Raw genomic sequence first — 16,644 nt, 5'->3', positions numbered from 1 at the left:
TCTGTGTGTGTGTGTGTGTGTGTTTCTGGGCCAGTGTACCACTCGATACTCCAGCTCATCTGTCATCTGGGGCTCGGTGTTCTCTTGTTGAGAGCAATTGTTCTGGCAGGCTTGTGCTTTTTCCCCTGTACCTCCCATCAATGTAATTAAATGACATTGATTGCACTTTGAATGCTCCAAGTGACTATTTTAGAAAAGGTTATAGCTAAATATGTAGACAATACAGTGTTTTGTCAGTCATGTAGTGGGTCTTCAGAGGCCCTCTCTTTTTGCCTTGTCAGAGGATGTTTTTTTTTTTTTTTTAAATCGGCCATTAGGCTGAAAATGTCAGGCCAGGCTCGAGTCAGAATCCACCCCCTGCCTGCCTCTCTCGCTCTCTGTGCCTGTAACATTACTGATATCGATACCAGCCCCTCCATCTCTTTAGTTCGCTGCAGCCTCTCCACACAAGCGCTGAGTGGAAAACAGCATCTCCACTAAGGGCTCTATTTTTACCATTCTTTTCTTTCCCTTTTTTCCTATCTCAACCACCCCTGATTAGTCCACCTACATTATAGTGGGTAAGTGACCTCGCTTTAGTGGTTGGAAGAATGAAGTGTACTCACCCGTGTTAACAGCTGGGGCACTGACCTGCTGGGCTTGTTTATAGCCGGGCCAACCCTCGCTGTCTTTCTCTCTAGTCCCCCTCCCCTTTCTTTCGTCCCGCCCTTTCATTTGACTTGTTCTCCTTTCTCTCTCTCCTTTGCCAGACCACTCACAAAAGCCATGTGTTACACTGACCCAGTAATAATACATTTGCCGTTCAGCAGCCACATCCCAAGGCCAGACAGCGTTTAATAGAGTTTAATGCTAATGTGCCCACAGTGGAATTCAGCTGAGCTTGCTCACTCTGCCAACTTAAGGCGCACTGAGTGAACGCAGCATGTGTTGATTTATCCCTGTGTGATGTAGATGTAGTTAAGCTACGTTTAAAAAAAAGCATCCATCACTTCAGTCTGAATTGCACTTTCCGGCTGACAATGATTTCTTCTGACAGATCCTGAACTTGCTGCCTGTTAGGGGCAATATTCCAGACCGAGGCAGTTCAAGGTGGCCTTTCAGAGGCCTTGCTGGACAATCGGGGGATAGGGCATTTGACCCCATCGTTTTCCTGCTCCTACCTGATTGGTTGTTCATCCCTGGGGGAAGTTTTCAAAAATAATGTGTCTGGTTTGGTGACGGGAGGACAAAAGAGTGAAGGGCTCCATGCCTCACTGAGGAAAGCAAACACCACTGCTCTCCCCACACACACTTGACTGTGTCCTTTGTTTACACGTAATGCCACAGATTGCCTTACCTGCTGGAACCAGGCTTATGGAAGCAATACATGGCTGTAACCTGACCTCATGAACCGACTTTTGAAAATGTCTTTGAGTGTAAAAATTGTGGACGCTACACCCAAACACAATAATAGTAGTAGACAATACTGAACGGACTGCAAGCTGGAATGCTTCATACAAAGATTTCACACACCTTAGTCCATCTAATGCACCTCTCTGACTTTTTTCTATCCCTGTAACCCAGGTGCTGTCAGTCTGTGTGGAGGAGGAAAACATCATCCCCTACATCAACAATGTGCTGCAGAACCCGGACCTGGCCCTGCGCATAGCTGTCCGCAACAATCTGGCTGGCGCTGAAGAGCTCTTTGCACGCAAGTTCAACAACCTGTTTGCAGGGGGCAACTACTCCGAGGCTGCCAAGGTTGCCGCCAATGCACCAAAGGTAACCACCCTGATAGCTTAGTCATGACATTTCTGTGCTTTACGAAAGGATTAAGATCATGCACATTTTTTGTATGATCCAGGGTAGGGATGCAGTGATTAACCGATGTCACTATTAACGACGCTTTAAAAGGCCACGGTTTTCTATCCATAAGCATTTTAGAAACTACAGTATCTCTGTCTACAATTCTATGCTCTTGAATGCAGCCTTGTGTACACACAAGATTGCACCTGACAAAACTATCAAGTCAAGGTAATAAAAAGTTCCTAGTTGCAAGTTGCTTAATAAAATGTTAAACTGATATGGGTTTAAATATAAAATTGTCACTTACAATCAACAAAGTAGTGGTGAGTTAAGAGTTTAGCTTTCAATGTAATGTAAGCCAATGCCAGCAAAGCAGGAACAGGAGTTTTGCAGGGTCCATCAATTACTTGTGTTTTAAAAAGCTCACCAAAACGGCATATAATCTAGTCCAAACAAAATTAAAATATTCCATCGTTTTGTTCTAATCACTGTGTCTTCCAAATGTTGCAGGACTGTTGTCAGAAGTTGTTTGGTGCATTCATTTACTTCCTGTTTTCTCATTCCCATCTGTATTAATTAAATGATTTCAGGACCCAGAGTGCTGCTGGTTTTCTATGCCACCAACTAAGTGCATTCATCTGGTGTCCCAGGTGTAAATCAGTCCCTGATTTGATGGCTAGAATGAAACCCAGGAGTTTAATTGACTGTGATCTTATTAAAACAGCAATCCCAAAGTTTCCTTCATTCAACTTAATTTGTTGTCTTTGGGTGTTACCGCCTTCCACAGTACTATCAAATGTCCACCCACTTTTCTATAGCTTATGACCTCTGCCTTATTCCTCCCCTCTCCCTCCAGGGTATCCTGCGTACCCCAGACACCATCCGTCGTTTCCAGAGTGTGCCAGCCCAGCCAGGCCAGACCTCCCCCTTGCTGCAGTACTTTGGCATCCTGCTGGACCAGGGCCAGCTCAACAAGTTTGAGTCCCTGGAGCTGTGCAGGCCTGTCCTCCAGCAGGGACGCAAGCAGCTTCTGGAGAAGTGGCTGAAGGAGGACAAGGTATTCCAGATCTCCATCTCAACCTCCTCTCGCAGGAAGAGGCTTTTCCTGAGCCGCCTGTGTGTTTACATGACTTGCCTATTATCTCGGATGATGTGAGACCATCTGTTATGCAAGGCATTTGTAGTGTTTCCTCCTCCAGCCAAAGTAGCTTTCTTAGAGAATTGAGTGTTTCCAAATTGTCTGAATAGTTAACTAGAGAGCTGATGGTCCACATTTTGCACATCCTGTGTTTATTCTGTAATCTGTATTTAAAAGTCCAGTTTCCATTGTCTGAATTGTTTCTACTGCTGATGTTACTTGTCCTACGTTCCAGTTGGAGTGTTCTGAGGAACTGGGTGACCTGGTGAAGGCGGTGGATCCCACCTTGGCTCTCAGTGTCTACCTGAGGGCCAACGTCCCCAACAAGGTCATCCAGTGCTTTGCTGAGACTGGCCAGTTCCCCAAGATTGTCCTGTATGCCAAGAAGGTATGCCTGTCTTTCCATCTAAAATGGTACATGCGCTTGTTTAGATTTGGAAATTCCCAAATGATGAACTACTAACTATTTCCAGCAGTAGGAGCCTGCTGGAAATAATTATCAAAATGCAAAGCCATCCCTAATCCCTGGATCCATTATGATAATTTAAATGGGAAGGGTGTGATAATATTATGTGTTTGTAACTCTGATTATGTGTTAATGATACTGTCATGGAAGTATACCATACTTTTAAACTCCATGGAGACAAATTCCTTTAAGACCCATAAATACTTAAAGAGCATTCATTGTCAGACTTTATCAATTATGCTATGCTGCAATTATGCGATTACAAAAAAACACACAGTTGTATGGTAGATGTATCCTTTTGTGATTTTTGTGGTTCCAGGTGGGTTACACTCCAGACTGGATCTTCCTGCTGAGGAACGTGATGCGGATAAACCCAGAGCAGGGCCTGCAGTTTGCCCAGATGTTGGTCCAGGATGAAGAGCCACTGGCTGACATCACACAGGTCAGAGGAGGGGAGCAGGGATCTCTCCTGATCTATCAGGAATACATGATCCTTTCTGAACAAAATACCTTATACCACTTGAGTAATTTCTGCTGTTTTATCATATCAAACCCTTAACAGTGGAAATGGCCTCTGTGGCCATTTCTGCCTTAAACTGACGGAACGTCACTAAATTTAGGTGGATCTAGGTTCACAAAACGGTTGTAGTCCCACAAGCATAAGGCAGATTGGGATTGTACAGAAAGTTTTAGGGGTTTGGATCAGGTCTGACTGTAATTTTCTAAATTAAGATAATATTGTGGTCTATACTATGAGCTGCATTGTCTTCTCCCATCCTCTGCAATTAGCTAGTAGAATCAAACCAAAAATGTTCCTGCACTTAGACAAACTATGTGACTGAGTCAACATAACATATGCCAACATCTATACACCTAAACTAGCCTGTAGTGCAAATGAAATGCACCTCTTCCTGCCTACCATTGCAAGATCCCTGCACTGCAAATTCCAACTCCTGACGCAGCACTCTGCATTGCCAATAGTGCTGTACTGGCAGATAACAGCAGGTTTAAGAATATAACACATTGCATGAGGCTCCCTTGGATCACTGGAAGAAGAAACATAAAATGTGCCTAAAAAAATGCCTAAAATGTATTGTATATAACAAATTTTCACTTTTCGTTGCAACTGGGTTTTGAGCAGGTTCAAAGCAGTGTGTGGTCTTATTGCATCTGTGTCAAGTTTGATCCTGTCACTGGTGTATAACTGGTGTGTAACTCCAGCAGTATGTGGCAGGAGTGTAAAGTTTAAATTGGAGGAAGCTGTTGTGTATTCATAGCTTGAGTGCAGTAGTACTTTATTCAGTACATAAGAAAAGCTTCGACAAGTTATGTCTTTGTCAGGATAGCACCAATTCGGTATCCACAAATCCATGTATTCTCTCTTCCTCTCAGGATTTTAAATTCTCTCCTGTCTGTCTATCTCTCTGTCCAGATCGTGGATGTGTTCATGGAGTACAACCTGATCCAGCAGTGTACCTCTTTCCTCCTGGACGCCCTGAAGAACAACAGACCCTCAGAGGGACCACTGCAGACTCGCCTGCTGGAGATGAACCTCATGCATGCTCCACAGGTAGACGCATCTACACATACTTTACTCAAAGACATGCAAACAACACATCTGGCCTACATTTTATCAACATTTTATTTTTTCTAATGCTTCATGTCGTTGGTGTAGGTTGCTGATGCTATCCTGGGCAACCAAATGTTCACCAACTACGATCGTGCCCACATCGCCCAGTTGTGTGAGAAGGCTGGCCTCCTGCAGAGGGCGCTGGAGCACTACACTGACCTATACGACATCAAGCGTGCTGTGGTGCACACACACCTACTCAACCCAGAGGTAGACCGCTCTAGAAGACTTTAAAGGCCTTTGTAAATTAGGCAGCTCTTACTATACTTACTATAGTGTAAATATTATATATTATCAGGAGACCAGGTCAGATAAACTTTCTTATACTCTGATCTAACCAGGGCACATTCTTATATACAGCAGTAGCCTGAGGGAGCAAACTGTAAGGTGAAAAGCTTTTATCTCCAAAATATAAACTTTTCAGGAACTGAGAAAAACAGGATTATTTTTAGCTTGCATTTTTGAGGTTATCCAGTGGGTTTTGAAAGGGTTTCATAAGCTGGAGGGTTGCAGAATTCTCTCAACCCGTAAAGGACCATGTAATCCTTCAGTTGACGTGAAATGAAACCAAAAGTTGGAATTATGGGGTTTTCACACAGCAGTGAAATGCAGGAAGAGGCAGTAAAGTAAAACAGTCTTCTACTTGCCAGCTACTGGAGTTATCTGGTTACAGGTGCCTTGCTCAAGGGCACCTTGACAACAGTTGTTGAGGAAGAGGAGAGTGGGTTTTCATAGCTTGTTGAGGGATTTGAATCAGCGACTCAGACTCCATGCTTGTTACTTACTGTATATGCATAGTCTACCTCCTATGACTTGGGCTAACTTTCACCATCGGTCCCCCCTCCAGTGGCTGGTGAACTTCTTCGGCTCCCTGTCAGTGGAGGACTCTCTGGAGTGCCTCAGAGCCATGCTGTCGGCCAACATCCGCCAGAACCTGCAGATCTGTGTCCAGGTGGCCTCCAAGTACCATGAACAGCTGTCCACACAGTCTCTCACAGAGCTCTTTGAGTCCTTCAAGAGCTTTGAGGGTGAGATCTCAAACTCTGTTCTGGCACGCACTGCTTCATTCGTTATTTAAGTCTTTTTTTAGTTAAACAAAAACAATAATCCACTGAATACAAATGTTGTCTTTTTGGAATTTCATAGACACTTAGGGCATGTTTGGTCATAAGACTTACCATAAATAAACACTTAGAGGCACAAAGTACTGTAAAGTAGCTAATACAACCACTGTAACATTATTTATAACGTGTGTACAACAGGGCAATTCGCCCAAAATATTTCTGTTCTCAGGCTAAACATTAGAGTGGCGTGTGACTTGTCATTCAGCTTCACTGACTCACCCCTTTCCCTCCTGCCCCTGTCGTTACTAGATGTCCCCTTACTATCAATTAGCCAAGTAGGCCACAGCAGAGGCAGGACAATGAATTGATTGTGTAGAAACGCCTGGGGGTGAATGGCTGCAGCTCCTCTACTACTACTTAGATAATGGAGCTTAACCGTTCAATAAACTATTTGGGAAAGACATAAACTGCATTAATGGCAATGACAGTGATATTTCAGATTGTATTATGGATTCAGCAATTAAATATTTTTATTTTATCATTAGATTGGTGGAAGATGCAGTATACATATACACAAATGTGTGGTTTATTTTTACAAAGAGATAAAAGCTAGTTTAGCTAGTATTATTTTGTGTAATTTTCATGTCATTTTGTGTATTTCATCCACATCTTTTGTAACCGACTATAACTGATTGTCTCTGTCTCTCAGGTCTGTTCTACTTCCTGGGCTCCATTGTGAATTTCAGTCAGGACCCTGAGGTTCACTTCAAGTACATCCAGGCTGCTTGCAAGACGGGCCAGATCAAAGAGGTGGAGAGGATCTGTAGAGAGAGCAACTGCTACGACCCAGAGCGCGTCAAGAACTTCCTCAAGGTACGGCTGCAGGGTCAGCTGGAGAGATCTGAAGGGAGAGGGTCACACACTGAAAACAAAGTTTTAACAGCTCGTTTCCTCCTTTACCTGGTCCTTTTATTTTTCTTTTCTTACACACTCTCTCCTCTTCAATCCACTTTCTGTTGTATTGTGCTCTTTGCTGTGTTAACCCATATTTGTGTGTGGGAAGCTGTACTCTTGTTGCTTTTTCCTCAGTGTTATATCTTATCTGAGCCATGATAGTGACATTTTAGTTACCAGAATTACCTTACATCACATTTTGCTTGCAGCAAAAACTTTTATTGTTGCAGTTTTGGAATCCTCATTTCCGGATTTTAATATTATCACTATAATAATAATATCACTAGCACATTCCCAACAAGCATTCATTTGCCTGTATTGGTTAAAAATGTTCACGTCAACCATCCTGATGGCAGATATTATCTTTTGTGCTTTTCCCCTTTTGTCTTTGGAATGGCAGGACATGTATCAGGTAAATCTATCCCACCCCTCAGTACAGGACCTTTCCCACCCTCTATTTTCTTTTCATCCCTACCCCTGACTTTAGGCACAGGATTAAAACTGGGATTTGTATGGAGGCGTATGGGCTTATACACCACAAGCCATACACCCACTGGGGTGCACCCAATATTCTCAGTGCTTGAACTAGTCCTAGTCATTCATTAGATGTTTTGTGTGTGATTGTAGTCGATGGTGAATGTAAATGTAGGGCCCACAAGCAAGGGTCTTGTAATCCATATGTGAGAGCTATTAGACATTACAGGTGTCCGTGTATGTAGTGTGAAGTCCCGTAATAGGAGCCTTTCTCCAGTCATTCTAGCATGTTCTCGGTCGATATTGAAGCAGGGCAGTGAGGTGCACAATCCCAGTTTGTTAATCCTGTAGGAGTGTGGATGGCAGCAGTGTCTCAGCAACACCCATAGTGCAGCAGAGCATTGTGGTACGGAGGACTAGTGGTCAGTGTTTCGAGCGGTCAGTGCTGTCTAGTGTCTGCCTGGCCTACCTTGGTACAGCCTTCACTGGGAGTCCTCTGCCTATACCCATGAATGAGAAAGCTGCACTTGGCTTTTAGCCTCAGAGTGATGGGGAATTTATGTCTCCTTTTACTTCTTTACACTCTCTCTCTCTTCCTCAGCTGAGTCTGCAGTAAAACAAACTAATTTTGCAGTACTTAATCATCCTCTAGCCTCTCTTGAAAAAAAAGTGACGTCTCTCCATTTGTCATAGTTGAGAAACCTTTTATTTTTGATTTTTGTTTTTCTTGATATTGTGTCATTTTGGAATCACTCGAGCAGGTTTGATATAACTGGAAAATGATATTTCAATTTCATTTTCAGTGATTCTGATATTTTTACTTTTGCCATTGTACACGAGTAGTTACACTGGCCTACGACAATACAGTCAAACCTGCATCATAGTTCTCCAAAATAAGTCTAATTTAGCCACATAAAATTTAGGTCCTTTTTGTCTTTGGCAGTAATTGTAAGTCTTGGATATTTAAACCCTGAATACCCATAATTTTCCAGTGGTAAAAGACCAATTATTGTACATCAGGTTTGACTGTGGTGTTTGGTGACTTGTGTGGAGGTGTCCTCCTTGGTTGTGCTGTCTTGCTGACTGTGGCCTCTCTCCCTCCGTTGTGTGTGATGGACAGGAGGCCAAACTCACCGACCAGCTACCACTGATCATCGTCTGCGACCGTTTCGACTTTGTCCACGACCTGGTCCTCTACCTGTACCGCAACAACCTGCAGAAGTACATCGAGATCTATGTCCAGAAAGTAAGGCTCGACGGTGAACAGTTTTAGGGCATCATCACAATTACACTGCGTCCTTCTATTGCAGATGATGTTACAAAGCTAACATTAATGAGATTGATTTGCGTGTGTCCTAGGTGAACCCCAGCCGTCTGCCCGTGGTGATCGGAGGTCTCTTGGACGTGGATTGCTCGGAGGATGTGATCAAGAGCCTGATCCTGGTTGTCAGGGGACAGTTTTCTACTGACGAACTGGTCGCCGAGGTGGAGAAGAGGAACAGGTGCTGCATCCTGCCACCCTCATGTCCCTAAACACTACAGCAAAAAAAAAACTATTTCATTAAAATAGACTCTCAAGTAATTCTGTGTTTCCATTTCTAAGTTTGAAATTAACTTAGAAATGATTCATCAGGGGCGCAGATGTTGTGTCAACCTGGCTGAAATAGAATTTATAAATTCTTTTCTTTTTTTTAATTTGCTTGGCACACCAGATGGGTGGAATTTGCCAAATAGGATAATGAGTGCCAGAAAGTTGGACTACTTGAAAGTCAGTTTATTACACTATTCTGTGACAGGCAATTTATCTGACATTTTTGGACTGTAGGGTGCAATGTAGGGAAGTTTGTGCTTTGCTTAATAACACACTACCGTCATATCATTAGTTGTTCTGGTGACAAGTAATGTAACAATTTACCATGTTACAGTTACCAATCAAAAAAGTCATTACTTTTGTTATCACTCCCTATAAACTTGAGATTGATCTCCTCAGAAGTTATCGTTCTCTCACAGTAACCTAGATTAGATAAAAAAAAAGTAAATTAAAGTTTCCTTTCTCTGTTTGGAAGTATTCCCACTATTTTGATTTTCAACAAGCAAAAGGATGCCAAGAACATTGGCGATGAACACTATTTGGTTTCCCTGATCATTCACAGGAGAGGTGACTGAGTCAACCTGATTTTTGAAGCAGAAGAGAGGAAGAGGAGGATGAAACTGTCAGTTTTGTTGGTGTGATGGAAAAGTAATAGAACAAATCGTGTAACAAATTATTGTTTCTAGGTAATAGTAAGTGAAGTAATAGCATTACATTTGAAACAAATAACAAGTAATGAGTAATCTTTTACTCATCCAAGCCCAACACTGGTCCCATGGTGGGAAACCTCATCCATCTGTTGCCCCAAGAAGGATAAAACAAACACTAAGAATTTGACTTCTGTTCAACCCAGGTCTGAGAAGCTGTTTGAGCAGCCGTAGAGAATCTCATCATCCTTTCCCCTCTCTGTTTCATAGACTGAAGCTGCTGCTGCCCTGGCTGGAGGCTCGTATCCATGAAGGCTGTGAGGAGCCCGCTACCCATAATGCCCTGGCCAAGATCTACATCGACAGCAACAACAACCCCGAGCGCTTCCTGAGGGAGAACCCCTACTATGACAGCCGTGTGGTGGGAAAGTACTGCGAGAAGAGAGACCCCCACCTGGCCTGTGTGGCCTATGAGAGAGGACAGTGTGACCAGGAGCTCATCAATGTGAGAATGGATTGATGTACCTACCAGTGTGTCTCTGTCTCTATATCCAAGTGTCTGTCTCTTTAGCTATCTGTCTCTCTCTACATGTATTTTTTTTATCTACTGCACTAAACTGCCGCCAGTGTACCAGGAAGCATTGTGATTTGTCTGTTTTGTTCTCCAGGTCTGCAATGAGAACTCCCTGTTCAAGAGCCTGTCTCGCTACCTGGTTCGCCGCAAAGACCCTGAGCTGTGGGCCAGCGTGCTGCTGGAGACCAACCCCTACAGACGACCACTTATCGACCAGGTAAAGGATAGACCAGACAAGTGTTCATCGGTTCAGTACACCTGTCTGGTGCCGCTCTAACCTTCTGTTTCCTCGTCTCTGTTCTCAGGTGGTCCAGACAGCGCTGTCAGAGACCCAGGACCCAGAGGAAGTATCGGTCACAGTCAAGGCCTTCATGACCGCCGACCTGCCCAACGAGCTCATTGAACTGCTGGAGAAGATTGTGCTGGACAACTCCGTCTTCAGTGAACACAGGTGCTCAGCAGCTACTCTCTTGACCAAGAGAATGAGATACTTTTACTTTTTTAGTATGTTAAGTGTGTCATTTCAAAATGTGCTGAATGCTCTTGGTCTTCTGCTCTCTCCCACAGAAATCTGCAGAACCTGCTGATCCTGACAGCGATCAAGGCCGACCGCACCCGTGTGATGGAGTACATCAACAGGCTAGACAACTATGATGCTCCTGATATCGCTAACATCGCCATCAGCAACGAGCTCTTTGAGGAGGCCTTCGCCATCTTCAGGAAGTTTGACGTCAACACCTCTGCTGTGCAGGTCAGCCATTTGCTCTTTACCAACTATCCCAATACCGTCTGGATAGAAGTTCTGAATCAGCCATTGATTTTCTTTGTTTTTGCGTTGTTTTGAGGCAGCCCTCAGTATAACTTTATGATCTCCCTTGTTTTTGGTTCCCAGGTGCTGATTGAGCATATTAGCAACCTGGACCGGGCCTATGAGTTTGCGGAGCGCTGCAATGAGCCGGCTGTGTGGAGCCAGCTGGCCAAGGCTCAGCTGCAGAAGGGCCTGGTTAAGGAGGCCATTGACTCCTACATCAAGGCCGATGACCCGTCTGCATACATGGAGGTGGTACAGGCCGCTGATCAGAGTGGTAAGGATGGGGGAACAGACTGGTTTGGCACAACTTGAAAAAGGGGGTGGAGAAAAAGCAGTGGGGAAGGATGAGAGTTTATTCCTTATCGTCTAAGGCTGTGATCACACTATTCCACTTTTTTCAACTGCCAGTACCTTTTTTACATTACAATACAGTAAGTGGGGAAGTGGCCATAAGGCGGATGGAAAGCATCTGCTTTCAAAAAAGTACTGAGCCTGCCTTCTTTTCAGCAGAGCAGAGGTCTTTCTAAAGGCAGTTGGTTCACTTTTTGTGAGCTGATTAATCACTATGAACTGGAGGCAGGGTTTGACACTATGTAGGCAGATGACAGTTAATGATATCATCAGCAACAAGAATGACAATGCAGAAAGTAGCGCTAGAAAAACCTGGTAGTAGTTGTCATTCTGATCATAAAGAGTCAGTATGGAGCACATTGGCTGTGTTTTTGATGTGTTTGTAGTGTCTGAAGTGTTTGTACCCACGTTCTGTTTGCTGATAGTGGCAGCTACTGCGGCTAGTCCTTAAGGAGAAAAAAGTGCACACAATGTGTGACCTTTTTTTTTTTTTTTTAGCTGCATAAAATACAGTTGAATCAGCTCTTTTTCTACAAAAAAAAAAGTTAAACCCCAACAGTGTAATACAACTATATGTACCGTGTTTCAGGTAATTGGGAGGACTTGGTGAAATTCCTACAGATGGCTCGTAAGAAGGCCCGCGAGTCCTATGTGGAGACAGAGCTGATCTTTGCCTTGGCCAAGACCAACCGCCTGGCTGAACTGGAAGAATTCATCAATGGACCCAACAATGCTCACATCCAACAGGTAAGCTTGTCTCCCATACAATCCCTCTGAAGCTTAGTTGTCTGGTCAAAAATCTAACCGCATGTCTTTATTCAAAACATAGGTCGGTGACCGCTGCTACGACGAGAAAATGTATGAGGCAGCCAAGTTGCTGTACAACAATGTATCCAACTTTGGCCGGCTGGCTTCAACTCTGGTGCACCTGGGAGAGTACCAGGCCGCTGTGGACGGCGCCCGCAAGGCCAACAGCACCCGCACCTGGAAGGAGGTGTGCTTCGCCTGCGTGGACGGAAAGGAGTTCAGACTGGCCCAGATGTGCGGCCTCCACATCGTGGTGCACGCTGACGAGCTGGAGGAGCTCATTAACTACTACCAAGTAAGATGGAAAAATTGAGATACAGACACACACACTGGGCTGGGTGAAAAGAGGGTACAAAAGAGCAGGTCTTGTTTATAGTTTTTATGAAGACCTCTTCCCCCTTAGGTGTCACTTAAACAGTCATTTTATTGTGGATTTGTGAATTATGGAGGCCACACTTGACCAAACTACATCTGTTCAATAATTATAATAATGGTGGCCGCCATTAATCCACCACCCGCAAATCTCAAGGCAGATGTGTGGGCGCATTTTGGATTCAAAAGCAAAAGAGCAACATGAACTCAAACGTAATTTGTAAGCTTTGCCATTCAGTGTTAAAATACTGTGGTAACACAGCAAATTTTCAGACACCAGCTGGATTTTTTCCAACAGCCTGTGGTTAAATCTGCTGGAGCTCAGCCTGAATACTAGTGTGTATTTAAGTTGTGCATTTTCATTGTGCATGTTTACATGTTATTACAAGTTATTTCAGTACACTACAGCACACAGAATTGTACAGTGTTTACATTTAATTTGCCTTATAAATAGAAATGGAAATACTAAACTCAGTTTTTGCCTTAATTTGTTCCATAATCCATATCAATAATGCACATAATCATGTTTGACAATACCAAAACTATTCACTGTACAGTTTCTATAAAATCTCACACACATTTATAACATCCAATCTTTGCTTCTATCCCAGGACCGCGGTTACTTTGAGGAGCTGATCACCATGCTGGAGGCCGCCCTGGGCCTGGAGCGTGCTCACATGGGCATGTTCACCGAGCTGGCCATCCTCTACTCCAAGTTCAAGCCCCAGAAGATGAGGGAGCATCTGGAGCTCTTCTGGTCCAGAGTCAACATCCCAAAGGTCCTGAGGGCGGCAGAGCAGGCCCACCTGTGGGCAGAGCTGGTCTTCCTGTACGACAAGTACGAGGAGTTCGACAACGCCATCATCACCATGATGAACCACCCCACAGACGCCTGGAAGGAGGGCCAGTTCAAAGACATCATCACCAAGGTACAGTTGGATTTGATCTACACATATAGTCACAGTTAGTCCACTATGTCTCTCATCAACCATCATTTGGATTTTTTTCCCATGTCATCATTGCAACACAAATTCAGATTAGTCAGGAGTGAGACACTTCAGACCTCTAAATGTCTGCGCTTTAAATCAGTGTACAGCACTTGATAAAACAATTTTCTACAAATTATGTGTCATGTCTATTAATTAGATACTGCTCAATAAAGAATAATGAATTCTAATTGGAAAGTAAAAGTTGTATTGTGAAATTTTATCTTCACATTCTTATTTTTGTATTCAGAACAGAACTCATTGAACTCACAGAACTCATTCAGAACTTCATCATTGCCACAAATGTGCTGTGGGACAGAATCTGTACTTATTCTTATTCTAATAACCTATTATTATGCTTATGCTTCCTGAATGTAGTTTCTGAATCTTCCTCTCCCTCTGCCCCCTGTGTAGGTGGCCAATGTGGAGCTGTACTATAAAGCCATCCAATTCTATTTGGAGTTCAAGCCCTTGTTACTGAATGACTTGCTCATCGTGCTATCCCCCAGACTGGACCACTCCCGCGCTGTCAACTTCTTCAACAAGGTACACCTCAGCCTGTCTCTGAATAAATAAATTGTATGATATGATGCATTGTCTCTCCTTTTAGAACTAAGATGACCGATGTGCATGTGTGTCCACAGGTGAAACAGCTGCCTCTGGTCAAGCCCTACCTGCGGTCAGTACAGAACCACAACAACAAATCAGTCAATGAAGCACTTAACAACCTCTTCATCACAGAGGAGGACTATCAGGTAAGAGCCCTTCACAAAGCAGTTTCATTGAATTTTCTTCCATAAATTGAATGACTCTTTGATTTAATATCCACTGTTTGTCGCTCCTCACTCATTTTAGGCACTGAGGACATCGATAGATGCCTATGACAACTTTGACAACATCTCGCTGGCCCAGCGCTTGGAGAAGCACGAGCTGATCGAGTTCAGGAGAATCGCTGCATACCTCTTCAAGGGCAACAACCGCTGGAAACAGAGTGTGGAGCTCTGCAAGAAGGACAAGCTCTACAAGGTGCTTTTCCCCATTAAATTTCACTATTATTTTCTGATGTAATGCTTAGATTTACTCCTGATTTTACCATGCTGCTACCATTTAGAGTTTGATCATGTAGCAGCCATCACTCCCCATTTTCCCCCACCTTACACCATCCCTGACCCTGTCCATGCTGTATCTCCCCTGCAGGATGCCATGCAGTACGCGTCAGAGTCCAAGGACACAGAACTGGCAGAGGAGCTACTGTCCTGGTTCCTACAGGAGGACAAGAGGGAGTGTTTTGCCGCCTGCCTGTTCACCTGTTATGACCTGCTGAGGCCTGACGTGGTGCTGGAGACCGCCTGGAGGCACAACATCATGGACTTTTCTATGCCATACTTCATCCAGGTCATGAGGGAGTACCTCAGCAAGGTGGGTCAGCTAAGTCATGCTCAGGGTGGAATAAATTGGTTTTGTTATAAATGCAGCGGGTCAAACCATATCCCTGTACAACACTACTTGTATCCATTCAAAGAGGATCAGTGCAGTGATCAGACCAAAACTGAACACCATCACACTAGAGCTGCAACAATTAATCGATTAATCGATTAGTTGTCAACTATTACATTAATCGCCAACTATTTCGATAAACGATTAATCGGTTTGAGTAATTTTTTAAGAAAAATAAGTCAAAATTCTCTGATTCTAGCTTCTTAAATGTGAATATTTTCTGGTTTCTTTACTCCTCTATGACAGTAAACTGAATATCTTTGGGTTGTGGACAAAACAAGACATTTGAGGACGTCATCTTGGGCTTTGGGAAACACTGATCCATAGGGCTGGGCGATATGGACCAAAAATCATATCTCGGTATTTTTAGGCTGAATGGCGATACACGATATATATCCCGGTATTTTCTACAAAGTGGGCTAAATGTTCAGTTGTAAGTAGGGCTGGGCGATATGGACAAAATCAAATATCACAATATTTTTGACCAAATACCTCGATATCGATATTGCGACAATATTGTAGGGATGACTATTGGTGCTTTCACAAAATATTTACACAATGAGATTTTTGATAAATAATCATCAGCAATGTGGATATAATGACTAAGTGGGTAAAGGCAAATAATAGAACAGCTAGAACAGTCTGGTAAGTTCAGAAAATGACATCACTTTACTGTAATGCAGCCTTTAAAACCAGGAAAAGACAACACTTATGCCGTGTCACGATATTACGATATCCAAAATCTAAGACGATATCTAGTCTGATATCACGATATCGATATAATATTGATATATCGCCCAGCCCTAATGATCCACATTTTTCACCATTTTCTGACATTTTATAGACCAAACAACTAATCGATTAATCGAGAAAATAATCGACAGATTAATCGACAATGAAAATAATCGTTAGTTGCAGCCCTACATCACACAGCCCAAGTATGTGTCTGTAGTGCTGATGTGCAATGGATAGTTGATGTCCTCTGCCATCTTTTTTGTTAATATTGCATAGTCCTCTCTGTTTTGTTTTTTTCTCGAGTTGGATCTAGAAACGAGACAATAGCCCATAAAACCGCAAATGATTGTAACAGCCAGCATGTTGGCAAACACTTAAGTGTGATGCAATTAAACAGTCTTCACAATATGAAGATACAGATACTTTCCTTAGAATGAAGTAACACAAAGCCAAAATTTTCAAGAAAAAATCAAGAAGAAAATCAAGAAAAACACTGGTCAGCAAAAATACTACTGATTTCTCTTTCTACTGCAGATAACCGCTATACATTCTGTTGGTGGCCTCTGTTAACCATCTATGCCATTTTTCTTTATGGGGAAAAGATTTTGAATTTTATTTTCTAAGCTACGCCTCTTCTTTTCCAGGTTGATGCAATTAAGGAAAAGGTGAAAGTAAATTCCTCTGCTTCCTTGTTTTTGATTTTTAAATCATTTTAGCCTGGAAGACTGCAGTCTTGAGTGTGCATGGTTTTAGTTTTGCCAC

At 43.2% G+C, this 16,644-nt stretch overlaps 1 protein-coding gene across 1 annotated transcript in view; it reads left to right on the top strand.

The window, feature by feature from the left end:
- LOC139645168 (clathrin heavy chain 1-like) overlaps nucleotides 1-15,179 on the top strand; it is a gene marked incomplete at its 3' end in the record, with an annotated part of 34,995 nt that extends 19,816 nt beyond the window's left edge. The window contains exons 7-28 of the mRNA XM_071520803.1: nucleotides 1,564-1,761; nucleotides 2,642-2,842; nucleotides 3,159-3,311; nucleotides 3,709-3,831; nucleotides 4,822-4,959; nucleotides 5,065-5,229; nucleotides 5,867-6,047; nucleotides 6,793-6,956; nucleotides 8,632-8,757; nucleotides 8,871-9,013; nucleotides 10,020-10,254; nucleotides 10,418-10,540; nucleotides 10,629-10,774; nucleotides 10,891-11,074; nucleotides 11,216-11,408; nucleotides 12,075-12,232; nucleotides 12,315-12,587; nucleotides 13,276-13,593; nucleotides 14,065-14,196; nucleotides 14,295-14,405; nucleotides 14,506-14,676; nucleotides 14,848-15,179. Coding sequence (XP_071376904.1) covers nucleotides 1,564-1,761; nucleotides 2,642-2,842; nucleotides 3,159-3,311; nucleotides 3,709-3,831; nucleotides 4,822-4,959; nucleotides 5,065-5,229; nucleotides 5,867-6,047; nucleotides 6,793-6,956; nucleotides 8,632-8,757; nucleotides 8,871-9,013; nucleotides 10,020-10,254; nucleotides 10,418-10,540; nucleotides 10,629-10,774; nucleotides 10,891-11,074; nucleotides 11,216-11,408; nucleotides 12,075-12,232; nucleotides 12,315-12,587; nucleotides 13,276-13,593; nucleotides 14,065-14,196; nucleotides 14,295-14,405; nucleotides 14,506-14,676; nucleotides 14,848-15,179 — 3,968 coding nt within the window. The remainder of the gene's footprint in view (nucleotides 1-1,563; nucleotides 1,762-2,641; nucleotides 2,843-3,158; nucleotides 3,312-3,708; nucleotides 3,832-4,821; nucleotides 4,960-5,064; nucleotides 5,230-5,866; nucleotides 6,048-6,792; nucleotides 6,957-8,631; nucleotides 8,758-8,870; nucleotides 9,014-10,019; nucleotides 10,255-10,417; nucleotides 10,541-10,628; nucleotides 10,775-10,890; nucleotides 11,075-11,215; nucleotides 11,409-12,074; nucleotides 12,233-12,314; nucleotides 12,588-13,275; nucleotides 13,594-14,064; nucleotides 14,197-14,294; nucleotides 14,406-14,505; nucleotides 14,677-14,847) is intronic.
- Between the last annotated feature and the right edge of the window lie 1,465 nt (nucleotides 15,180-16,644).

The sequence above is a fragment of the Centroberyx affinis genome, unplaced genomic scaffold, assembly GCF_046629955.1.
Source record: "Centroberyx affinis isolate AG114_WGS23_722 - 3 ecotype Tasmania unplaced genomic scaffold, CSIRO-AGI_Caff_v1 ptg000069l_1, whole genome shotgun sequence".
NCBI classification, from domain to species: Eukaryota; Metazoa; Chordata; class Actinopteri; order Beryciformes; family Berycidae; genus Centroberyx; species Centroberyx affinis.
The sequence above is the reverse complement of the archived record's forward strand: the minus strand, read 5'-3'. Positions and strand labels throughout refer to the sequence as shown.